The 26430-nt window shown below is 34.5% G+C and overlaps 2 protein-coding genes, 1 long non-coding RNA gene and 1 pseudogene across 11 annotated transcripts; all 4 read right to left on the bottom strand.

The window, feature by feature from the left end:
- Positions 1-6595: 6595 nt before the first annotated feature.
- LOC112015952 (G-type lectin S-receptor-like serine/threonine-protein kinase At4g27290) lies at positions 6596-11057 on the bottom strand (annotated as a pseudogene).
- A 1899-nt stretch (positions 11058-12956) lies between these two features.
- On the bottom strand, positions 12957-17464 carry LOC112015874 (uncharacterized). 6 transcript variants are annotated; one of them, XR_010632222.1, is made up of 3 exons: positions 16600-17457; positions 14199-16091; positions 12957-13670 (listed from the first exon to the last, which is right to left on the bottom strand). It is a non-coding gene; the product is annotated as an uncharacterized LOC112015874 (long non-coding RNA). The 6 variants fall into 6 exon arrangements; XR_002883271.2 differs by having other exon boundaries at positions 12957-13212; positions 16600-17456; XR_010632221.1 differs by having other exon boundaries at positions 12957-14429; positions 15062-16091; positions 16600-17456.
- A 748-nt stretch (positions 17465-18212) lies between these two features.
- LOC136061147 (G-type lectin S-receptor-like serine/threonine-protein kinase At4g27290) lies at positions 18213-23088 on the bottom strand. 4 transcript variants are annotated; one of them, XM_065781622.1, is made up of 8 exons: positions 22142-23088; positions 21169-21674; positions 20362-20496; positions 20035-20189; positions 19755-19965; positions 19395-19632; positions 19176-19326; positions 18213-18915 (listed from the first exon to the last, which is right to left on the bottom strand). In XM_065781622.1, exons 1-8 carry the CDS (start codon positions 22900-22902, stop codon positions 18598-18600), a joined length of 2475 nt encoding a protein of 824 aa, XP_065637694.1. In that variant the 5' UTR covers positions 22903-23088; the 3' UTR covers positions 18213-18597. The 4 variants fall into 4 exon arrangements, 3 of the variants coding, with proteins under 3 accessions (XP_065637694.1, XP_065637695.1, XP_065637697.1); XM_065781625.1 differs by having other exon boundaries at positions 18646-18854; XR_010632219.1 differs by having other exon boundaries at positions 18878-18915; positions 19176-19243.
- A 1578-nt stretch (positions 23089-24666) lies between these two features.
- LOC136070940 (G-type lectin S-receptor-like serine/threonine-protein kinase At4g27290) lies at positions 24667-25365 on the bottom strand. Its single transcript, XM_065781610.1, has one exon. The coding sequence runs from the start codon at positions 25363-25365 to the stop codon at positions 24667-24669; it is 699 nt and encodes a 232-aa protein (XP_065637682.1).
- Positions 25366-26430: the final 1065 nt, after the last annotated feature.

Here is a 26430-nt window from a genome sequence, read left to right as displayed (position 1 = left end):
AGGATGCATCGTGAGCTTTCTGCTTCTAATTTTTTTCATTTTCTTCAAGCTTTTAGTACCGCCCGGTTTCCATTTTTCGGCCGAGATGTCCGATATTCGGCGGTACGTCTGGTATAGTCCGGTAAGGACCAGTATTTTAAGCAATACGAAACATGGGTATTTCTGTACCGGTTCACCTGCCGGTACGATAAATTCTGGCCGTACCGGCCGATACGGTACGGAATTGACTCCACTGTGCATGATTCCCATTTCTTGCACTAGCATCACTCCAACTTCCAGAGAGCCATTACTTCAACATCTAATGCCGATAGCTACCTAAAAATTGTCTGGCTCATAGTAGCTATAGTTCTGCCACACCAGTCGTGAACAATAAACCAAATTCCAACATTCCTTCCTCCTTTAATCATAGCACCATCCACGTTGATCTTGTAAACTTCAGTTGGTGGCGGTTCCCATCTTATGGCAGTCAATGGCGTTGGTTTGAAGTAAGGAGCTAATGGCCCCTTTATGGTCCTGAATCATATGTCGTGCATTCTCCCATATCTGATCCATTGGACTACATAGGGACTCATGTACACTACGACTTTAAGAATTTTGTTCAAGGTGCGGTCAATAAAAAACTTAAATTAAAAAAATAAATTTAATAAAAAGAGAACTTGAATATATCAAGTTATCAACTCAACAAAATGAATAAATAAAATAAAATCGTAGACAAACACACACAAATATATGAAGTTTTACAATTTCCTTTTATAAGTTTTCATATTTTGAAATTGTAACATGATAGATTTGTTAGTTGTGTGGAGAGGAGTGTTTGGCCGTCACTAAAACAAGGTGCGTGGCAAACTACTCTACCTATTGTCTAATGTGGATGAAATGGAGAGGGGAATTACGAAAGCTATCTTTGGAAGAAATTAAGAAGAGTTTCATGAAATCTTTGTAATTATCCAAAAGAATAAAAGTTTTATGAGATCTTTGTGACAATATTGTACTTTGATTGGGGGGTCTTCATGTGGTTCCGTTGTTGATTTTTTGGATTATATGAATGTTCGCTTGTAATTCTTTGACACTTGCCTTAATTTGGACACTCCTTCATTTTAATAAAACATTTTACGTTTTTTTTAAAGCTGTTATTATCTTTTAACGTGTAATCTTTAGTTTATTAACAAAGAAACAAAAAACTGTATTTAAAATGTTCTATAAACATTACCTGTGATTAATATTTTTTTAAATTATTATATTGAATTATATAAAACTGATATGATGGAATTTTATTATATACATGAAAATAATATATATAATAAGCATGTTAAAGACATGTTTTAAAGGCAATTACAGTAAATTCACATGTAGTTAGTCCAGTTTTAACAATAACTACTTGTGGTTTGGATTTTATCACTTTATCCATTTGAAGTAAGTTTCATTAGGATTCCATAACCCACCTGTATGTTTTTAAGGTACGTAATTATAGTAAATTCACATGTGGTTAATCCAGTTTTAATAATAACTACTTGTGGTTTGGATTTTATCACTCTATCCACTTGAAGTAGGTTCCATTGGGATTCCATAACCCACTTGTGGAATTTTACTATTAAAAACATAAAACACATCATAAAAATAAACAAATCAAGATTTAAAAATGATATTTGTAAAAAATTTGAAAACATTAAATCTTCACTGAACACTAAATTCAAAACCCCAGATCTTCATAAATGGTTTTACGGATCTATTTATGGTCACAATAATGTCCATCTCTCTTACTCTACAGTCCTCAAGCATAGAAAGCATACCCAAGCCACCTTTTAGCCTCACACGTAGCAGCTCCTGTTTAACCATCTTTCTTAACTAAGTAAAACCTTTATGGCAATTTTAGAAATTAATCAACAAAACCAATATGACAATTTCACAAATTAAACAAACCAATAGCAATTTAACAAATTCAAGCAAAATCCAGTTAGCATTTTTGCACTAGGCAAAGGTCCAAATTGACGATTTGAATATATAAGCAAGATTGGATTTGATATATAAGTAAACACTGAATTCCGACCCCTTAAAACAAAGATTAGATTCGATATGTAAGAGAGAAAGAGAAAAATGTCAGCAACATCCTCATCTCTCTTACTCTACATCCTGTTCTTCTTCTTCTTCATCAACCATGTCTTCTTCTCTCTTTCTCTCTGACATTTGAACCGATCCACCCTCCATCTCATTTTTGCATCATGCAAACCCCACCTTAGCTGATCTCTCTCTCTCTCTCTCTCTCTCTCCTCAGATTTGGGTTTGCTTTCAAAATGAGTTCAGATGTAGGTTTTGGGTTATGTAACAATCTACATTATGTGGGTTCTGGGTTTAATCATGTTAATGTGTATAGTGTTGTGGGCTTTAGGCCCAACTAGATTACTTATATAACACACATTCTTGTACTATACTCTTACTTGTACTACACTCATATGGCTCCTATATAAAGGCACTCGTGTATATTCTTTCATTGAGAAATATAATATAATTATTCAGTATTTCTAACATGGTATCAGAGTCATTGCTCTAATTTTCTTGTGTCTTGCAGTCTTGTTTTGTCGGTATTTTCTACTGCCTCAACTTCTGTGGTTAGTAAACCCTTTCAGAGCCCTCTCCTAACTGCTCCACCGCCGTTAGAGGTCCTCAGGGTTGAATCTCCACCACCAGAAGCTCCTCTTCCGCTGCCAAAACCACTGCCATCATCAGATCTGTCACCTCTGACCTCCGATTAGGACATAAGATATATCATCATGTAGCTTTTCAATCACTCTACACATCGCCGCCAAAAACATCGACATTTGACCATCCACACACCGGTCAAAGTTTCTGCAAATACGTCCACGTGCTTCACGCGCCACCAGGGTCGCTCCAATCTTGTTGTCGCTGACACCATTAGAATCGTCTTAATGCTCTTGAATACACTCAATATGCTTTCCAAGCTGTTTTGCATTCCTATGGCACTGCTCATCAACTAACTTGTCCAAGTACCTCTTAGCAAAATGGTAGAGTCGAACGAAAACTTCGTCATATTCTTGATACTGTTCGTGCTCTCCTTCTCTCTGCCAAAGTTCCTGCTCCTTTTTGGGGTGACGCTGCTCTTCATGCTAAGAGGTACATGTTATTCTCATGTTATGCACATGAGCATAACAAACTTGAGCCTTGGTCAAAGCTTTGTTTTTTTCTTGGATATGGTGTAACTCAAAAAGGGTATCGGTGTTATGATCCTGTCTCTCATCATCTTCGTATCTCCCACAATGTTGTCTTTTGGGAACATTGCCTCTTTGTCAAGCTCTCTCACTTCCATGCCTCCTTGTCTTCCTCTTCTGTCATAGATCTTTTTCCAGATGAGGCACATATTTCTTCTGTAGCTGCTTCTAATCCTCCTGTAGTTGCTCTTGATTCTCTTGTAGACTTCTCTGTCCAACCACTAGATATCACTAATCCCTTTCCTAGTTCACCCTTTAATGAACAGGTGGAAGATAAACAGGTTGAAGACGAGCTACCCAACCCCAACTCTACGCTTGGGTCCCCTGCTCCTGATCCACCTAAAGATCTTGCACAAGACATTCCACCTCGTCACTCAACTCGGGTAAGATCTATTTCTGCACATTTACTTGACTATCATTGTTACACTCCATTTGCTACACTACTACATGAGCCTCACACCTATCATGAGGCTTCTACTGACCCTTTATGGCAGATTGCAATGAAAAAGGAATTTGATGCATTATGTAAAAACCATACTTGAGATTTAGTGACACTCCTTCCCCCTTCTCGGGAAATCTGTAGTTAGTTGTAAGTGGATTTATAAGATTAAGACTTGTTTTGATGGGTCCATTGAGCACTACAAAACTCGTTTTGTTGCAAAATTTTTTACACAGGAGTATGGGATTGATTATGAAGAGACATTTGCTCCGGCTGCTCGTATCTTATCTGTTCGTGCTCTCTTAGCTATTACTGCTGCCAGTAAATGGGATCTTTTTCAGATGGATGTCAAAAATGCATTCCTTAATGGGGATTTAAGTGAAGAAGTGTATATGCAAGCTCTTCTTGATCTCTCTGTTGACTCAAACAAGGTTTATCACCTTCGACGTGCACTTTATGGCCTTAAACAAGTTCCACGAGCTTGGTTTGCCAAATTCAGCTCTACCATCTCTTGCTTGGGTTACATGGCCAGTCATTATGATTTTGCCTTATTTCTTCGTCGCATTAACAAAGGCACTATTTTACTTCTCCTGTATGTGGATGATATGATCATAACTGATGATGACTTTAGTGGCATTCAAGAACTCAAGGATTTTCTCAGTCAGCAGTTTGAGATGAAAGATCTTAGATATCTTAGCTACTTCTTGAGCCTTGAAATCACTCATTCTACAAATGGACTTTATATTACTCAAGCCAAATATGCTTCTGAACTCTTGTCTTGAGCTGGACTCACTGATAGTAAGACTGTTGACACTCCAATTGATCTTAATGTGCATCTGACTCCCTTAGAGAGGGAAACCATTGTCTAATCCCTCTCTTTATAGACGCTTGGTTGGCAGCCAAGTTTATCTCACTGTCACTCGTCCAGACATTTCCTATGCTGTTCACCAGGTGAGCCAATATCTGTCTGCTCCACGATCGACTCACTATGCTACTGTTCTGCCAATTCTTCGATACCTAAAGGGCACTCTCTTCCATGGTCTTTTCTACTCTGCTTAGTCTCCTCTTATTCTCCATGCATTTTCTGATGCTAATTGGGCAGGAGATCCCACTGATCACAGGTCCACCACTGGTTATTGCTTTCTTTTTGGTTCTTCTTTGATTTCTTGGCAAAGCAAGAAACAAACTCATATGACCTGCTCCAGTATTGAAGCAGAATATCGTGCCATTGCTAATACCACATTTGAGCTCATTTGGCTATGATGGCTTCTCAAAGACTTAGGCGTGTCTACATCCTCTGCTACTCCTCTTTATTGTGACAACTAGAGTGCCATTCATATTACTCACAATGATGTCTTTCATGAACAGACTAAACATATCAACATCGATTGTCATTTTATCTGTTATCATCTTGTCCATGGTGCTCTCAAGCTGATCTCAGTCTCCTCTAAAGATCAACTTGCAGATATCTTCACCAAGTCACATCCTAAGGGATGCCTTCGTACTTTGGTTGACAACCTCAAATTGGTCTCACATCCACCCTAAGTTTAAGGGGAGCTGTTAACGTGTATAGTGTTGTGGGCTTTAGGCCCAATTAGATTACTTGCATAACACACATTTTTGTATTACACTCTTACTTGTACTGCACTCATATGCCTCCTTTATAAAGGCACTCGTGTATATTCTTTCACTGAGAAATAAAATACAATTATTCAGTATTTCTAACAAATCATTAATGTGCAACGGGTTGAAGGATGTGGTTGATTGTGTGTTGTTCTATGTGCTTACGAGTCTGAATATATGTATTGGTTGTTGAAAGAGGTGTGTTTTTAACTTTTACACGACCCTAAATTTTAGATCTTCATTTATTTGTTTTTTTTTTTTCCCGCAAAATGGTGAGGTGGGTTTATGGATACCTAACAGAACCTACTTCAGGTGAGTAAAGCTATAAAATCCAAACCATAACTAGACATTATTATAATTAGCCTAAACATAATTTGGTTTATTGTAATTATACTATGTTTTAAATATAAATTATACATATGTGTTACTTTGTGGATTTAAAATTATTGATATATTTAGCTTGGTCACCTTGAGCCAAAGCTTAATTATTGTTTAAACTAGAACCATGCAACATGTTTAGTAGTGGTGGCCCTACATGCAAACCAAGGTTGTCACAGGACCACCCTGACTTGCAAAAAAATGTATACATACACTTGCTAAAAAAATATTATATGCTAAACTAACCTATTGTGACTTCTCTAATAAAAATTTTGAATACCTTGACTTGAGAATTACAAAAATTTAGGTTCAACAAAAATAATAGTAGTGCTATTACATTCATAAAATTTTCATAATAATTTTACAACAAATCTATTCTAATTTGAGCCAAATACTAATATTATTTTTTAACTACCAATAACAACTTTTTGCATAAGATTTATTATAAAAATGTTGTGGACGTAGCATTACTCTGAAATTAATTCTGCATCCAATGATCAACAATTCAGCAAAATAGGTTTAGCGAAAATAAGCACTACTTGACAAGGAATTCATGACTTCTGCTATACATGATATCGTTCGGTATGAAGGCTTCATTTCTCTAAACAAAAGATATTAAACCGTATGTTATGTTATCAACTAGCAGAATGATGGAAGAAAGAAGAAACAATAGCCTGAAGAAGACAAGACTGAAAAGAAGATTAAGTGAAAGTTGAATAAATATATCTAAACAAATGTAGTTTTACCATTGTTATTAGTTTGGGTGGCAGTGATGCTCTTCCCTCTTGTATATAAACAGAGGTCATATTCCTCTCTAATCAATGAAGTTCATATTCATACATTTCCAGTTTTCTAATATGAACAGCAGCGCCTTGCAACTTTCTTTTTCAGTCACTCCTTTTTGCTGTTACGAGTCTCAAGTGATGATACTCTACCTTGCTTCTAACACCGTACAGGTGATCACATTTCTTGATGAATAATCTTCTCCAAGTAAAGCCTTTTCTGTAAAAAAACCTGGCTGCCTGGGATTGGGCAATGGATTGTCACTGCTTAACATAAGAACCACGGATGACATGTTTGGCCTATCTTCCGGTCTTTGTTGTACACATAACAAACCCACATGAATGCATTGTAACACTTCAAATAAAGTGCACGAGTCTTCTAAGATTAAGAATTCATCTATCAGTTCCCTCGGCTTATCTTCAATCCATAATTCCCATGCCTAAAACAAAAACCAGATATTGTTGGAACACTAAAATTACATGAACATTGTCTGACCGAATGATTTCACATGTCAATACTCACTTGAAACAGAGAGTTCATTAAAAGTTTTAATAATATGGTACTAGATACACTTTTAAATTTATAATATTTATTTTGGAGTATGAAATGTATCCATTTCAAATGGAGATATCCCATATCACTGAAATAGTGGAATGTCAATGTTAATTCTTACATGTTCTAGAAGATTAAGGCATTGGCCAGAGTTACACAATTCATTGCTCTTTTTTCCACTCACAATCTCTAGTAATAAAACTCCAAAGCTAAAAACATCGGTTTTCACGGAGACTCGTCCATATCCAGCATACTCAGGAGGCATATAACCACTGTAAAAATAAAAATTGAAGTAAAAAAAAAAAAAAAAAAAAAGTCCATGCATAAACTATAAAAGAAGTTTAAGAATACTCACTATGTTCCAACAATTCTTTTGGTATCAGCCTCCGTTTGATCTCCGCCAATTGTTTTAGCAAGGCCAAAGTCAGAAATTTTTGGATTCATATTATTATCTAGTAGGATATTGCTAGCTTTGAGATCTCTGTGGATAATTCTCAATCTAGAGTCTTCATGAAGGTAAAGAAGCCCTCTAGCAATGCCACCGATAATGTTGTGGCGCATACGCCAATCAAGCAGTTTACTCTTCGTTCGGTCTGTCAATTTTCATATTGGTGTTAATATATACCCTGCTAAAATCTCACCAACGTAATTCATTAATAAAATATGAAATGGCTAAATATGAATGTGCTTGATTCAATAATGAGGATCAGAGTTCAAACCAAAAATAAATGAGTCCAAGCTTTTGTTGTGCATGTATTCATAGATTAACATTTTTTCATTTTCTTGAATACAACAACCGAGCAGCTTCACAAGGTTGCGATGTTGAAGTCTGGCAATTAATATAACTTCATTTTTGAACTCATTAAATCCTTGTCCAGAATTCTTTGAAAGTCTCTTTATAGCCACTTCTTGACCTCCAAACAATGTACCCTAAAAGGAAAAAGTCCAGTTAAGTTTGGGAAAGAAAATAATTCAACTGGTTAGGTTGTTATTTACCTTGTATACAGATCCAAAGCCACCTTCTCCTAACTTGTTGTATCTTGCAAAGTTATGAGTGGCATTAGATATGGTTATCAAATCAAAGATGGGTAACTCCATATCTTCGTCCCAACTATCATTGTTATAATCATTTTGGCATTTTATATTCATTCCTGAAATAGGGAGTCATTATTGAGTAGAAATAAGTTCAACAATTGAATAGTTAAAAGCAAATTGCTGACCATCTTATATAAGGCTAAAAGTCTATTATTATGCATAGAAAATTCTAAGAATCCATGTCTTATAAATTACCTTCCTTTGTAAGTTTCTTTCTCCTCACATATAAGAGCAGCCCCAGTACAAGCATTACCATGAGTAGTATTGCATTGCATGCTATGATTATTACGTGAAGGTGCCTTTTCTTCTCAATATGATCTGAAAGATCAAAAGTAGAGTCAAGAAACTTATATTTTTTACTATATTATATGCCAACTTAATTTTCTTGCATTTTCTTTTATATTTTTATACTATATGATGTGCCATATATTTTTTTCTCTTCTTTTTAATTTTAGGGTAACTTATGATATGCATGGTAAAACTCATTTGACATTTTATGAAAGTTGTGGTAACAACAATATAGTTTTATAGAAATAATTTAAATATGCCCATGCCCCATGTTACACTTTGTTTCCTGGACTATCAAAATCCACGATTGACCCCCAAAGTTATAACTTTGTAACACTTAATCCTCTACCATCACTTTTTATCTAAGAATAACAAAATTTAGTATTAAAATATCAATTTACCCCTTCCTCCAAAGCAAAAAGTATAGGGTAAATTGGTCTTTTAATACTACATTCAAATAGACTCAACACAAAAATAGATGATGTAGGGAGTCGTTCATGCATTTCAATAGTTTAGGAGGCAAAGTGTAAAATGAGGTATAGTTTAGGGTGGAAAAATATAATTATCCCAAGAAAATATTAGGATTAGAAACGTAAAGGACATTCATTTGGCACAATTATAAGATTTTTTTTTTTTTTTAACACAGTAAATGATGACAGAACATGTGATTTTGTAATGATTAGTTCATAATAACAATGTTGTGTGGTGGACATAAGTGAAAGCTTTAAATATATATATATTAAAAAAAAAACTCAATAATTAAAATGGAGGAATGAGGATTTAACTCCTAAACGTCATTGTTGAAAACACTTATAAAATGTGATAGTTAAGTTATAAGACTTTTGACAACATAAATGAAAACTAATGGTATTCCAAAAATATATCAGTAACTGTGAATAAAAGTTGTCAAAAAGTGTTGTCTTCATAGCATTACTTGAAAATAAAATTACTAAAAAATAAAAGAAAAGCAAAGGGGATACTCATGAGTACTGAAGCAGCCTGACGAATGTAGATGTCTTGCCCACCCACTTGGAGTACTACTATATCAACCAAGTCAGTAAGCCAAAGCAAGCAACCACTTCCTCCATTCCTAATATCTAAATTTGCATATGCTTTGCATGTGCAGTTTTTCTGACACAATTCTTCACATTCCTTGAGACTCATGTTCTTATCAAACCAAGAAGAAGATGTATCAGGCAATTTTACATTCTTGTGAATAAGGAACCCATCTCTGTCATTGCAAGCTAGTGGAGTCTCTCGAACACACCCACTTGACCAATTTGCTAAATTCCACTCTTTTGGAGATTTTGGTATAAATCCTTCCAAGCATGCACATACAGGAGGCTTATTGATATTGCAGCTAGTGTATGCACCACAATTGGCATAAATTTCACACTCATCTGACTGGGTTGTAATTCCAAGCTCCCAACTTTTGGTGTCATCCACCCATTTAAATCCTTGTCCAATGCCTGATGGGTTTAACTCATACCTTGAGAAAACAAAATTCTCAGAACTTAGAAGTTTATTCTCAAAACAGGTATTTTTCTCGTTCTAACAAATTACGAATTACTCCAAAAACTTAAGTTATTAGAAAATAGTACATCTAACATTATTTTACCACTCTCTCCCACGTGAAATTGTTTGCTTTCCTTTACAAGGAGAACTAGTATTCAAATCCAATCTCCTCAAATTATAGTAATTCACGAGTAATAAGAACTTAATAATAATAAATAAATATAAAAATACTCTCCCCCTAGGTGACATTGTCTATTCTCCTTTATAAGGAGAACCATGATTTAATACTCTCCATTGTTGTTATTATCAAATTATAAATTACTAATTATATCAAAAACTTAAAACTGTAAAAAATTGTAAATTTAATCACAGTACACACATTTAACACATACCTCAAGATAAAAGAATTGTTTAGGACTTCATACTCAAAATAAATCTCTTTCTCATTCATCACAAATTCATAGTTGAACCATGGATTCGGCATTAACCATGGCAGCCCCGTAAAATGAAGGCCATTCCATGACCCAAGTCTAACCTTTATTTTGTCTCCCTTCATAACAACTAATTGTGGGAGCCCTCGAGGATCTAACCCTCCTGAAAATTCACCTTGGGCAGGATCTTCTGCGCTCTTCCAAGATGTTATATACCTATCTAGACCACTAACTAAGTCCCATCCAACCTTCATTGTTGATAGTAATGAGTCGCTAGGATAATCAAAACTCTGCCACAAAAGCGTCTTTGGGTCACTAATATTTCCATCTTTCACAACAAGATTTCCTGAATCCAAGAGCTGTGCAGTTGGATTTTTGACTTATTCCCTGCAGTTCTTGATACATTGATGACCAAATAGTAGTATTTGTGCTATCAAGAAGGACAAGAATTCCCTTGTTGGTAACCTTGAGCACTCCATGGTAATTTTTAAGGGGGGTTTCTCTATTGGCTACCCATACAACTGTCTCATTGGACATCCCAAACCAAATTCCCACGTATCGGCTTTCCGAGCTACCTGGGCTGAAGAATCCCATTTCAAATCTTCCACCAGCTGAAATCAAAGTCTCACCATCTCTTATAGATTGACTTGGAGTGATGGTGTCTAGTGTAGTGGAGGTTCTTAAGGAGAGTAAGATAGAATATACAAACAGAGCTGAAAAGGCTTTCATAGTTTCATTGATTTTCCAATTGGTGTATCGACCAACTATTCATAATTCAAGTGAGTTTACAAGGCTTATTTTCTTGGTTTTCTTTGTCCGGCACAACATATAAGAGCTATGCACTCCTGCATGCAGAGGTATGTGAAGCAGATAAAAGGACAAAAACTGAGTGATTGTTCTGGAAAAATAGATGTAATTGACTTGTTTCCCTCAAACCAGCGGAAAGAGTCTCAAAAAGAGAGGAAAAGAAAATTGTAAATATAATGAGAATACATTTTTTTTTCATCGTAATAAATTGGGGTAATTAGACTTTTGCCTTAAAGTTTCAAAATTTGGATCTGCACATGTAATATTATATATAATTAGAATTTAAGTAATTCTATCACAATGACTTGATAAAGTGTCCGTCAAGTGTATCTCAACTTAAAATGACATACTTCCATGGATTTAAAATTTAAAATTTTAGTGTGTAAAATCAAAATTACCTCGAACTTTAAGAGTGTAAATTGCAAACTAGTAATTAAAAATTTAAAACAATGTAGTTTTGAATGAAAAAAACAACATTGTTTGGAGCTTAGTTGATACTTAACCGACAACTTATTATAGCACATTGGTTGTAGGACTTAAATATAAACAATATGTAACGTTAGGAATACAAGTTCAATTTTAAAACTTTACAGGATAAATTCAAAATTATCCCAAATTTTAAAGGTGCAAATTATAATTTAGTCCCTTCTTTTTTATATGGTTAGATTTATTATTATTATTATTATTATTATTATTATTATATAAAAATCACATTCAGTTTCGTGTGTGAACCATAGCTCATTTCCCATAAAACTCTCTTTTCAATGAAACCACTAATTGAACGTAATAAGACTACTGTTGTAACTGTGCTTCTCATGTACCATAGCTAAAGAGGCTCTAAACCACTAATTGAACGTAATAAGACTACTGTTGTAACCGTGCTTCTCATGCACCATAGCTAAAGAGGCTCTCTAGAGAGTTTCTGTTGGGATATGGGTGGACGACATTTCTTATACCATAAATTCAGATTAGCTATCGTTTTGATAAACTTAAAAAAAAAAAAAAAAAAAAAAAAAAAAAAAGTTCTTTTCCTACCTGCTTGTTCTTTTAAGTCTTTTATCGCCACAAATGAGTAGCCACTATTATTTATTTATTTATTGCGTTAACGAGTATCTTTAAAACATTTGTTAATAAACTATTTTAAGAAGGTTCTAATACCACTTTTATAGAAAATATAAAAAACTATCCAAAAGTTAATTATTTTTTTTCCATAAAAAAAATTATAAAAATAGTTCTTAAACTAATATTTTTAGAGTATCCGTTATTTTTCCCTTTTAATAAGTCTTTGCTCATTACTAATAAGTAACCAATAGTTAGATTCAAGTTCCGATGTTGGTAGAGCTGTTAGGGTGTTTTTTTGTTGGGGGTGGATATTGCACTCTTATCCTGCCACTACAACAAATTTGACTTTTTTTCAATGATCAAAACCCTTAAAAAAAGTATTAAAAACCATTGAAAAAAATTATTTCAAGGGTCCAATTGACCCTTGATAACCTTCAAAACATATATTGTTAAAAAAAAATTTAAAGGCCTTCGTGGCCCTCAAAACAATGCTCTAATCTTATTTTGAGGGTCAAAAGACCCTTAAATAACCTTTTACCAGGTTTAAAAGATTTATATTTACAACTCTTGATAAATAAGGTTATTTAAGGGGTCTCTTGACCCTGAAATAAGATTTTATTTTATTTAAAAAAAAAAAAAAAAACCACAATCATGCACAAAAAAAAAAAAAAATATATATATATATATATATACACACACACAAAAATTCACAATTGTTGAGATAATATGCTATGATATTGATGTATAACAAAAGTGGTATATTGCTACAATTACACTTTCTTTGATTTCTAAACTCAAACCTACAAATTAACAGATTATGAGCCGCATATAAACTGCCGATATGTCAATTATTGTTTAAGAGAAAAGATATCAACAACCACACTTTGTACAAAGACCAAATCTGTCCAAGAGTTAAAAGTTTTGATACATTTTATTCTTCATCATCATCTCCAAAGCAAGAAGTTATCAGCTAGTACAATTGAACATTTCAGCTATTATGGGCGCCCTCAAGTTTCTGAAAAAGAGAGAATGATACCAAAAGTTTGTTAATTTCTAGCAAATATATTTACACACCTTTCCACAATATCAAATTCAAGATACCCACAATTTCAAAAAGAACAAAAAAGACACAACAGAGTTCATATATCTAAATAAAACATGCTGATTAAAGAAACATCATTCACCAAAAAGAAGAAAACTTGGAAGAGAAGAATACCAATACTCCATGGAAAAGAATATTCCAATCCCACACCCAGCAGAAACCCCAAAAGAAAAGAATTTTAACATGAAAATAGAAACTCCTATTCACGTAAACTCTCATCTAAAAGTTAGATTAGATTAACCCGATCAATATTAACCAAGCAAGCAAATTTCAACCCTGTCAAAGCAATGGAGGAGAACCACTGGATTGATGTCACTCTGTATAAGCGTTTTCACACAACTACTCATTATACAACTTTCAGAGAACCCAACCTGCAATTATAACAGGCATGCCACATAAGTCTCCGAATATGAAGTAGGCCAAGAGTCTCATCAATTTAAAGTCAAAAAGTAAATAATGTCACAAAATTGAAACTTTGTGAATGAGAAACATCATAAGTAGATTTCCCATCAAACAACTACTTTTTTTTTTTTTTTTTTTTTTTTTTTTTTTTTTTTTTTTTTTTTTTTTCAGAGCTTGCAAAAATGGTAAACCAATCACAAGAAGTCACACATATTAAAACCATCTGCACTAGTGAGGGGAAAAAAAGTTTCAGTTGACTACAAAGACTGTAAAAATACAATTATTCTGCCGGATTTCCATAACTGAAAGAAAGTTCTAAACAAATTATAATGAAACGACACACATATAAGTCAGCTCGAGTTACTTGATCAGAGACTGTTCTGTTATCTTAGATGATGGAATATGAATTTGGGACTAAGGATATTTTCAAAGATTTTTCAAGATAAGGATTGTCAAAAATCACAGAAGCTGCTACTAGATTTTATTATACTACTTACCAATACTTTATCAAAAAGCTTCCTTTTGTTGATATAGGGTACTTTTTTCCAATATGTGAACTTTAAAGGTACATTTTGTTGTGCCCTAACAAGTTTTGTACATTCATTTATTAAATCACGAGCATGAGGCCCTACAGGTCTTCCATTCAGCCAACCAATCTCATATCTTTCCCCTCTCTTGAACTCTTTAGCCAATTTAAGATTCCGAGTAGGCGGGCCTTTTCTTCTTCCCTATGGGGAGAAAAATAAAAATAAAGATCACCTTAACTTACTAGAATAGTATCTTCAATACAGTATTAAAAAACTAAATAAGAAAAATCAGATAGATCCCAGTCATATAACAGCTCACCACATATAGACAGAACAATCAGAAGGTAATTTAAAAAAAAAAAAAAAAAATGCAGGGAGAGGGGTGGGAAAGAAGAAGAATTTTGGCACTCTGAAGTTGGGTCAGCACATATGTTCTAAAGACTAAACATGGCTAATAGTAGGGGTGTCCACGGGTCGGTCCGGGTCGGGTTTGTGCCCAACCTGGACTCAACCCGATAGACTCGGGTGGGAGAAATCATAACCCGCAACTGACCCGTATGGAGCTTCAGATCGGCCGGATCAGGTCTTGTCGGTTTCAGGTGCATCTCGGTCGGTTTCGGGTTCGCTACAGGGGTCGAAATATGGCCGGATTTTGGACAAAATCTTGCCGGACTCGATAGATCTGGCCGGATTTTGGCCGAAATCTTGTCGGATCTTGACAAATCTGGCCAATATTCCATCATATCCTTCGAGATCTGGCCGAAATGTTGCAATATTTGTCGAGATCCAACCGAGATCTCTTTATATCGATGGAGTTTTCAGTTTAAGCTTACCAGTTTTCGGCCGAAACACGAGATCGGTGACTAGAAGAGAGAAAGGCATCAGGCAGGTCGGGTGCTTCAGTTTCTCAGACAGGCAAACCGAGACTCGAACCGATGGCATCGGGTCTTTACGCCGGCGACCCGCAGCCGACCGAACCACTGCTCAGGTCGGGCGGTTATCGGGTCGGAGAGCGTCGGGCCAGTCGGATTCTTCGGGTCCGGGTGAGTGTTGGACAGCCCTAGCTAATAGAATCTGCAGGTTAGCTTTAAATTATATACCTTTTAATTTCTATAGAAGTAGAGTTCTATGTAAAAAGCATGTGCAATTGAGATCCACCTAGACTTTCACTGAAGACTGAACAAATTGCTCTGATAACATAAGTACATCGTTAAGAGCAAAAGCAAGAAGAAAAAGCACCACTTTGCAATCGATCAAATAAACCTCAAACTACATTATGAAACATTCCACATGCTTCATTGACCCTACCAGATAAATGTGGGGCTCAAAATGTTCGCTATCAAACAAATGCAGATTTTGGGCAAATTTCCAATATGTTGTCTGCAGTAGATGAAGAGTAAAAGAAAATTTTAACAAACATCCCCTCTCCACGAACTGATCAATCAGCAAATTAGTGGAAATAGTGTAGGTTATACACTCATCACAGGATCCTAGAATAATACAAGATGAAGCATTTCAAGCATAGTTAATAACACATACAGTTATTTGTGTTATTAACTTATTATTGTTATAAGTTTAAGAAGCGAGAATGCCAAAAAGAAGTATATAAAAAATTGGTAAAATAAAAATAAAATAAAATAAATAAAAAAAAACTATTCAAGAAGTTTACTTTTTACACACCACACAATAAATACAAAAACTGCACACACATACAGTGCAACTGACCCAAGGTCAGGCCAGCTCTTTCAGTTCCTGTCACAACGCCTCAGTTATGGTCAGCTCTTTCAGGCCAAGTGAGTCAACTCTTGAGCAATCTCAGCAATAGACAATCGAATCATGTATTTTCACCAAAACAAAGAGCCTCTATTCAAACCATTCAAAGTAGGATAAGAATAACACACCAAGCACCCTAGTTTAAATTTCACAAAATTTAAATCTTAGCATATAGATAAAAAAATAAAATAAAATAAGAACTAATACAACTAATAGGCATGTCAATTCATAAACAGTGGATAAGAACCCACCTAAAACAATTCAATTCAATTCAATTTAATTAGTCTTTCAGCGAGAACAACAACAAAATCAAAATATCCAAATAATTTATTGAAACCCATCAAAACAACAACACAGCATCCCTATCTTTATATCTCTTCCTCCTAACCACTCTTTCATGTATTAGGATTTAGGACTTACAGAATAAGAACAAAACATCAGTCAGGAATTTTATCAAGCAACTTATGTACATTGTAATTTATAAAAAAAATTGACAAAACATCACTTTGGAATTTCATCATACACATTGTGTACATTTGCAATCTTTAAGAAATCTGCCCCCAAAAATTCTTGAAAAAAAACAAGTTCAAAAACTCACTGTGTAAATTGTGAAGAGTCAAGGTTCAGCTCAGCAAGTTTGTTATAAGCTTAGCCATGCGACCATCCCAACTAGCCGAAGCAAATTGAGAACGATCACCTACAGACTGGTACCTCAATCAGAGAGGCTTCAGGGCCGTTAATCACGCTCTGATCGCACGGGTTTGATTCATCCACCGAGTTTAGGTTCCTGTCTCCTTGTGTGTGATTTGGGATCTATTTTGAATTAAAGCCAGTTTGGCGTGATTCCAATTCCAAAGTATCCAAACCCTAGCCCCTAATTTATACTATTACTTGCTCTATAAGCCCCTAAAACACTAGGACTACACAAAATTGGACTAATACTTTGTAGTCTCTCTACCAGTGAAGAGAATGACAGAGAAAACGAGAGAGATTAGGACAACTTCAATTTTTTTTTTCTCGGGAAACAAACAGAGAGTTAGATAGAGAGAGACCTGTAATCGAACGAAGAAGTGGAGGAGATGATATTTCCGACCACCATGCCCTTAGCTCGTCATCGGAGATGATATCACCGCCCATCGTGCCTCAAATAGTCGCCGGAGCTAAGTCGTCGACCACCGCACCTTTGAGTACTCTGAGAGAGAGTTGGAGAGCTACGAATCCACGAGTTTTAGATCTGACTAAATGAAATGGTTTTCTCCTTTTATTTTTCAAATTATAGGCTTTATTTCGTTGATTGAAAATTTTGGAATATCTTTATTTTGAGGGTCGCGTGAAAGTGGTGCTGAAAAATGTAATATTTTGGAGTCAAAACTCTCGCGGGAATGCTGCTAAAACTGGTTCACATATTTTTTAAAACGGATGTATTGGCTTATTTCAAGGGTTTTAATGAACCTTGAAATAAAGTTAGCCATACGCGTCTATTTTCAGCGTCTGTTTGGACCTTTTTAGGAGACCCTTGGAAATAGTGGGTCGAAAAAAGTGAAGTTTTTTGTAGCGTGCCAAAACCACCTAGTCCTAATCATAATAACTGATGGGGACCTTCACAAGTATTACTATTGGAATGTACTTGACATAAATGTATGTATAGTATTTGAAATTAATGTAAATAAGTATAAAGGAGATGCTCTTTTCTTTTGCTAAATTAAACAACTAATTGATGTGTAATGGTATATATAGTGCCCCTTCACAGGGGTAGGTCTCAATGCTTGTGAGGTTCACCTTATTCCCATGTGAGGGAGGCCATAATTATGCCTAATACACCTGATAATTATAGGAATAAGTCCCATGTTTGTGATATCCACCCATGTGGAGGAGCGGGGCATTATATATATCACATCATATAACATGTTCTAATTTATGGTTTGTGCCCGACGTTCACAGGACTAACATTCCTTTTTTCTTTTGCTAAATAAGTCATAAAACCACTATCGATGGCACATACTTGATGGTTGGAAGACTCTTTAGTCTTTGGAGTTTTCTCGGATTTGACTTTGGTTCAAATCTTTGGGCATTAGACACGATTTGGTATTTCCCATGCCTCCTAAATTTCTATCAAATAATAATTGACTAATAGTCGTATTCCTTTAATTTTTCTTTTCTTTTCTTAAATTCCAAACAGTCATTTTCATTCCAAATTGAAAAACAAAGAACTAGAACAAAGAAGCCCAAATAAAGGGAAAATTATACCATTAGACCTGTTTAGTGTGAGAGAGAGACTACATGTAATGGATACATGTTTTTGTTGATACCATTTTTTAAGGTCGGTCCAAAGCCTAAAGTCAGGTAAGAAAAAGGGCCCAATAAGCCCCTATGAAGAAGTGCACGAGTGAGAAAATGGCAGAAGAATAGCCCAAATGTTATGAGAGGAGAAAAGCCCAAAGATGGCCTCTTGCAGAGTTGCTTGGAAACAAGAAAGTAACATCCAACAGGCTCAAAGCCCAGTTGGATAAATTTTTCCATTCATGTCAACGGCAGCACCTTGCAACTTTCTTTTCCAGTCGCTCCTTTTTGCTGTCGAGTCTCAAGCGATGATACTCTACCTCGCTTCTAACATTGTAAAGGTGATTTCATTTGTTGAACTTGAAGGATTCTCAAGCTTTCTTGATGAATGATCTTTTCCAACTAGAGCCTTTTCTGTATAATAACCTGGCTCCCTTGGATTTGGCAATGAATTGTCACTGCTTAACATTAGAACCACGGATGACATGTTTGGCCTATCTTTTGGTCTTTGTTGCACACATAACAAACCCACATGAATGCATCGTAACACTTCAGATAAAATGCACGAGTCACCTAAGATTAAGAATTCATCTATCAGTTCCGTTGGCCTATCTTCAATCCATAGTCTCCATGCCTAAAACAAAAACCAGATATTGTTGGAATGCTAGAATTACATGCGCTATTGTACGACCGAATGATTTCACATGTCAATGCTCACTTAAAACAGAGAGTTCATTTCACGGATTATATTTTTGTGTAAGTGTCTGTCATATAAAAGTTTTAATAACTGCTTTTAAATTTATAATATTTAATCTAAAAGTATAAAATGTATCAATTTCAAATGGAGATATCCTAACATCACTAAAATAGTGGAATGTCAATATTAATACTTACATGTCCCAGAAGATTGAGGCATTGGCTAGAGTTATAGAATTCCTTGTTCTTCTTCCCGCACACAATCTCTAATAATAAAACTCCAAAGCTAAAAACATCAGTTTTCACTGAGACTTGCCCATACCCAGCATACTCAGGAGGCATATAACCACTGTAAAAGTAAAAAGAAGTCAAAAAATCTTCGTGCATAAACTATAAATGATGCTTAAGAATACTCACTATGTTCCAACAATTCTATTGGTATCAGCCTCCGTTTGATCTCCCCCAAACATTTTAGCAAGGCCAAAGTCAGAAATTTTTGGGGTCATATTTTTATCTAGTAGGATATTGCTTGCTTTGAGATCTCTATGGATAATTCTCAATCTAGAGTCTTCATGAAGGTAAAGAAGTCCCCTAGCAATGCCATTGATAATGTTGTGGCGCATATGCCAATCAAGCAGTCTACTCTTTGTTTGGTCTGTATATTTTCATGTTGTTAGTACATACCTAGCTAAAATGTCAACAACATAATTCATTAATAAAAGATAAATGGCTAAACATGAATGTGCTTGATTCAATAATAAGGATCAAAGTTCAAACCAAAAATAAATGAGTCCAAGCTTTTGTTGTGCATGTATTCATAGATTAACAATTTTTCATTTTCTTGAATGCAACAACCGAGCAGCTTCACAAGGTTGCGGTGTTGAAGTTTGGCAATTAATATAACTTCATTTTTGAACTCATTGAATCCTTGTCCAGAATTCTTTGAAAGTCTCTTTACAGCTATTTCTTGCCCCCCAAGCAATGTACCCTAAAAGGTAAAAAGTTCAGTCAAGTTTGGAAAAGAAAATAGTTCAATACTGGTTAGGTTCTTATTTACCTTGTATACAGATCCAAAGCCACCTTCTCCTAACTTGTTGCTACTTGCAAAGTCATTAGTGGCATTGGATATGGTTATTAGATCAAATATTGGTAACTCCATATCTTCCTTCCAATCTTCATTGTTATAATCATTTTGGCATCTTATATCCAATCCTGAAATAGTGAGGGAATCATTGAGCACAAAAAACCTCAAAAATTCTATTGTTAAAAGCAAATTGTTGATTAACTTATCTAAGGTAGTTTAAAGACTTCATATTCAAATTACTTAGCTAAAAATCTATTATCATGCATAAGAAATTATCAGAATCCATGTCTTGTAAATTACCTTCCTTTCTAAGTTTCATCCTCCTTACATAAAAGACCAGCCCCAGTACTAGCATTACCATGAGTAGTATTGCACTACAGACTATGATTATTACTTGATATTTTTGGCCAAAGTGCCTGTTCTTCCCAATATGATCTGAAAGGTCAAAAGTAGTGTCAACAAACTTATATTTTTTACTATATGATATGCTATATTAATTTTCCTCCCTTTTGTTTTGTATTTTTTTACTTTATGATGTGCCATATAAATTTCTATTTTCTTTTAATGGTAAGCTTCGAAGATGCATGGCAAAACTTGTTTGACATTTTACGCAACTTTTGGTAACAACAATAAAGTTTTACTTAGTGCAGATTGCGTAAATAATTTTAACACGCCTATAGTGTGCCACATGATGAAAGAAGAAATTATGATGATTGGAAACATAAAGGACATTCACTTGGCACCATTATATGACATTGTTTTTTTACATAGTAAATGATAATATAATATGTGATTTTATTATGAGTGGAACATAATAAAAATGTTAATTGTTTGTGGTGGACAAAGTTGAAAGTCTTTTTTTTAATTAATTAATTAATTTGATAATTTGATAGTTATAATGTGGAAATGGGATTTGAACCAAGGAAGTTTTCATTGGAAATGCCAGTTAAGCTACAAGGTTTTTGGCAATATATGTGAAAACTAATATTATTCTAATCACAACAAAATATATCAGCAGTTGTTAAAATAAGTTGTCAAAAGTGTTGGCTTTGTAGCATTACTTGAAAATAAAATGACTCAAAAATAAAGTAAAAGCAAAGAGGATACCCAGTATTGAAGCGGCCACACGAATATAGAGGTCTTGCCCATCCATTTGGAGTACTACTAAATCAACCAAGTCAGCAAACCATAGCAAGCAACCACTTCCTCCATTCCTAATATCTAAATTTGAATATGCTCTACATGAGCAGTTTTTCAAACACAATTCTTCACATTCCTTGAGACTCATGTTCCTATCAAACCAGGAAGAAGATGTGTCAGGCAATTTCACACCCTTGTAGTTAAGGAATCCATCTCCGTCATTGCAATCTAGTGGAGTCCCTCGAACACATCCACCAGACCAATCTGCTAAATTCCAATCTGTTGGAGATTTTGGTATAAATCCTTTCAAGCATGCGCATACAGGAGACTTATTGATATTGCAGCTAGCGTATGCACCACAGTGTGCATAATTCGCACACTCATCTGACTGGGATGTAGTTATTGGCTCCCAACTTTTGGTGTGATCCATCCATTTAAACCCCTGCCCAATGCCTGATGGGTTTAACACATACCTTGAAAAAACAAAATTGCTCAGAAGTAAGAAGTTTATACTCATAATAGGTATTTTTATCATTTTGACAAATTAGCAATTGTTCTAAAAACTTAAGTTATTAGAAAATAGTGTATCTAATAATTTAATCATTATTTCAACACCCTATCACGTGAAATTGTTTGCTCTTATTTATAAAGAGAATCAGGATTCAAAGCCATTCTCCTCAAATTATTGTAATAACGAATTATAAGAAATTAATAATAAAAAATAAAAAATACTCTCCCTCATGCAACATTGTCTATTCTCCTTTATGAGGAGAACCAATGTTTAATACTCTTAGTTGTTGTAATTATCAAATTATAAAACAATAATAAAGAATAAAAACATTGATACTATAATGCAATGACAAATTACTAATTATCTCAAAAACTTAAAACTTTAAAAAAAATTATAAATTTAATCATAATACTAACATTTAACACATACCTCACGAAAATAGAATTGTTTAGGACTTTATAATAATAATAGACCTCTTTCTCATTCATCACAAATTCATACTTAAACAATGGATTCAATCTTAACCATGGCATCCCAGTAAAATAAAGGCCATTCCAAGACCCTGGTCTAACCTTTATATTGTCTCCCTCCATATCAACTAATTGTGGGAGCCCTCCACGAACTAACCCTTCTGAAATTTCACTTTGAGCAGGATCTTCTGCGCCCTTCCAAGATGTTAAATTCCTATCTAGACCACTAACTAAATCCCATCCAATCTTCATTTCCGGTAGTAATGTGTCACTAGGATAATCAAAACTCTGCCACAAAAGACTCTCAGTGTTTCCATATTTCACAACAAGATTTCCTGAATCCAATAACCGTGCAATTGGATTGTTGATACTATTCCCTGCAGTTCTTGATGCATTGGATGACCAAATAGTAGTATTTGTGCTATCAAGAAGGATAAGAATTCCCTTGTTGGTAACCTTGAACACTCCATCGAGATTCTCAAGTGGGGTTTCTCTGTTGGCTACCCATACAACCGTGTCATTAGATACCACAAACCATATTCCCACATATCGGCTTTTCGAACTACCTGGGCTGAAGAATCCCAATTCAAAGCTTCCATCAGCCGAAACCAAAGTCTCACCATCTCTGATAGATTGACTTGGAGTGATGGTGTCTAGTGTAGTGGAGGTTCTTAAGAAGGAGAGTAGGGAGTAAACAAACAGAGCTGAAAAGGCTTTCATTGATTTTCCAATTGGTTTATCAACCAACTATTGAAGTGAGATTACAGGGCTTATTCTCTCGGTTTTCTTTGCCCTCACAACATATAAGAGCTATTTACTCCTGAAGAGGTATGTGAAGCAGTTAAAAAGACAAAAACTAAGGGGCTGTTCTTTAAAAATAGATGTAGTTGATGTGTTTCCCAAAACCAGTGGAAAGATTCTCAGAAAGAAAAGAAAAGAAAATTGTACATATAATGATTGAAAGGGTGTCCTCTTAAACAACACTTTTTTCCATCTTTAAAATTTGAGATAATTTGAATTTTTGCCCTTAAAGTTCAAAATTTTGATATTCACCCGTAATATTATATATTGTTTGAATTTAAGTAATTTTATCCATGCGCATTGATTTTGTGTCCGTTAAGTACTACCTCAACTTAAAATGACATAATTATATAGATCTAAATTTCAAAATTTTCAGGTGCAATTTACCCCGTACTTTAAGTGTGGAAATTGCAAACTAGTGATTAAAAATTTAAAACATTATAATTTTGAATGAAAAAATGACATTATGTTGTTTTGAGCTTAGCTGGTATTTAGCGAACAACTCATTATAACGCATTGATGGAAGGATTTAAATCCAAATGGTATATAACATTAGAAATACAAATCTAAATTTTAAAAATGTTTATGGGATAAAATCAAAATTAATTATCCCAACCTTTAAGGTGCAAATTATAATTTAGCATTTTCTTCTTTATATGGTTGAAATTTATATATATATATATATATTAAAAAAATCAGAATCATGTTTCGTGTATGATCCACAGCACATTCCTATAAAACTTTCTATTCAATGAAACCAATAATTGAACGCAATAATAGTCTTCTTTTGTAACATGCTTTCTCTGTTGAGAGATTCTATTTGGATATGGGTGGCGGACCATTTCTCTTACCCTACATTCAGATTAGTTTCAATCAATAAAGCTGCTTTTGTTTTCACAAAAAGAAAAGGAAAAAAAAAAGTCTTCTTTAGTTCTTTTCCTACCGAACTTGCTTTTTTAAGTCTTTGCTCGCCAGTCGCCACAAACTAACAAACAATAATTTTTTTTGTTCTTTCTTATTTATTTATTATTATTTTAAGTAGCGGTAACCGCTTTTAGATTCAAGTTTCAACATTGGCGAGTCTTCTTTTCCTACCTGACTTGCTTTTTTAACGAGTCTTTGCCCGCAACAAACGAGCATAACAGTAACCAATAGTTAGATTCAAGTGAGTTTGTTGTTGGGGTTCGATATTGCTCTCTCATCCTGCAAAACCACCCAGACCTAATCATAATTCCTTATTGATTGGAACCTTCACAAGTATTACTGAAATTTGAATTTATAATTTCAATCTGAACAAATATATATATATATATATATATATAAAATATTCCTTTCTTTTGCTAAATAAAACAACTAATTGATATGTAATGATATATATAGTGCTCCCTTATAGGAGAGTGGGTCTCATGTTTATGGGGTTCACCTTATCCCCATTTGTGAGAGGCCTTAAATACGTGTGATACACCTAATTGAATGAGTTTCACGCTTATGAGATCCACCCATATAAAGGGGCATTATATTTGTCATACCATAAAATATTTTCTAATTGATTGCTTGTGCCTGACGTTCACAAGACTATTTCAACAACTTTTTTTTTTTCCTTCTGCTAAATAAAAGTTTTAAAACCACTGATTGGGGACATGTAATTACTGTTCAGAAGTCTCTTTAGTCTTTGGAGTTTTCTCAGATTTGACTTTGGTTCAGGCCTTTCAACAGTCTTTGGTCATTAGTGATTAGACACGATTTGGTCTCCCCGCCCCCCCCCTTTATATTGTCTCCCTCCATATCAACTAATTGTGGGAGCCCTCCACGAACTAACCCTTCTGAAATTTCACTTTGAGCAGGATCTTCTGCGCCCTTCCAAGATGTTAAATTCCTATCTAGACCACTAACTAAATCCCATCCAATCTTCATTTCCGGTAGTAATGTGTCGCTAGGATAATCAAAACTCTGCCACAAAAGACTCTCAGTGTTTCCATATTTCACAACAAGATTTCCTGAATCCAATAACCGTGCAGTTGGATTGTTGATACTATTCCCTGCAGTTCTTGATGCATTGGATGACCAAATAGTAGTATTTGTGCTATCAAGAAGGACAAGAATTCCCTTGTTGGTAACCTTGAACACTCCATCGAGATTTTCAAGTGGGGTTTCTCTGTTGGCTACCCATACAACCGTGTCATTAGATACCACAAACCATATTCCCACATATCGGCTTTTCGAACTATCTGGGCTGAAGAATCCCAATTCAAAGCTTCCATCAGCCGAAACCAAAGTCTCACCATCTCTGATAGATTGACTTGGGGTGATGGTGTCTAGTGTAGTGGAGGTTCTTAAGAAGGAGAGTAAGGAGTAAACAAACAGAGCCGAAAAGGCTTTCATTTATTTTCCAATTGGGGTATCAACCAACTATTGAAGTGAGATTACAGGGCTATTCTCTCGGTTTTCTTTGCCCACACAACATTTAAGAGCCATGCACTACTGAAGAGGTATGTGAAGCAGTTTAAAAGACAAAAACTCAGGGGTTGTTCTTTAAAAATAGATGTAGTTGATGTGTTTCCCAAAACCAATGGAAAGATTCTCAAAAAGAGAAGAAAAGAAAATTGTATATATAATGATTGAAAGGGTGATATACCTTGTAAACAACACTTTTTTTCATATTTAAAATTTGCGGTAATTTATATTTTTGCCCTTAAAGTTTCAAAGTTTTGATATTCACCCGTAATATTACGTATGGTTTGAATTTAAGTAATTTTATCCATGCACTATGATAATGTGTCCGTTAAGTGCTATTTCAACTTAAAATGACATAATTATATGGATCTAAATTTTAAAATGTTCAAGTGCAAAATTAAAATTACCCCATACTTTAAGTGTGGAAATTGCAAACTAGTGATTAAAAATTTAAAACAACATAATTTTGAATGAAAAAGTGACACTATGTTGTTTTGAGCCTAGCTGGTATTTAACAAAAAACTCATTATAGCGCATTGATGGAAGGATTTAAATCCAGACGATATATAACATTAGAAATACAAATATAAATTTTAAAAATGTTTATGGGATAAAATCAAAATTAATTTTTCCAAACTTTAAGGGTGCAAATTATAATTTAACCTTTTCTTCTTTATAGGGTTGAATTTATTATTTTTTTTTTATATTAAAAAAAATCGGAATCATCTTTCGTGTATGATCCACAGCACATTCCCATAAAACTTTCTATTCAATGAAACCAATAATTGAACGCAAAAATAGTCTTCTTTTGTAACATGCTTTCTCATGTATTACAGCTAAAGTGGCTCTGTTGAGAGATTCTGTTTGGATATGGGTAGAGGACCATTTCTCTTACCCTACATTTAGATTAGTTTCAATCAATAAAGCTGCTATTGTTTTCACAAAAAGAAACGAAGAAAAAAAAAGTCTTCTTTGGTTCTTTTCCTACCTAAC

The sequence above is a fragment of the Quercus suber genome, unplaced genomic scaffold (genome assembly GCF_002906115.3).
Source record: "Quercus suber isolate HL8 unplaced genomic scaffold, Cork oak 2.0 scaffold_273, whole genome shotgun sequence".
Classification (NCBI taxonomy): domain Eukaryota; kingdom Viridiplantae; phylum Streptophyta; class Magnoliopsida; order Fagales; family Fagaceae; genus Quercus; species Quercus suber.
Note: the sequence above shows the minus strand (reverse complement) of the source record. Positions and strands in the feature narration are given on the sequence as shown.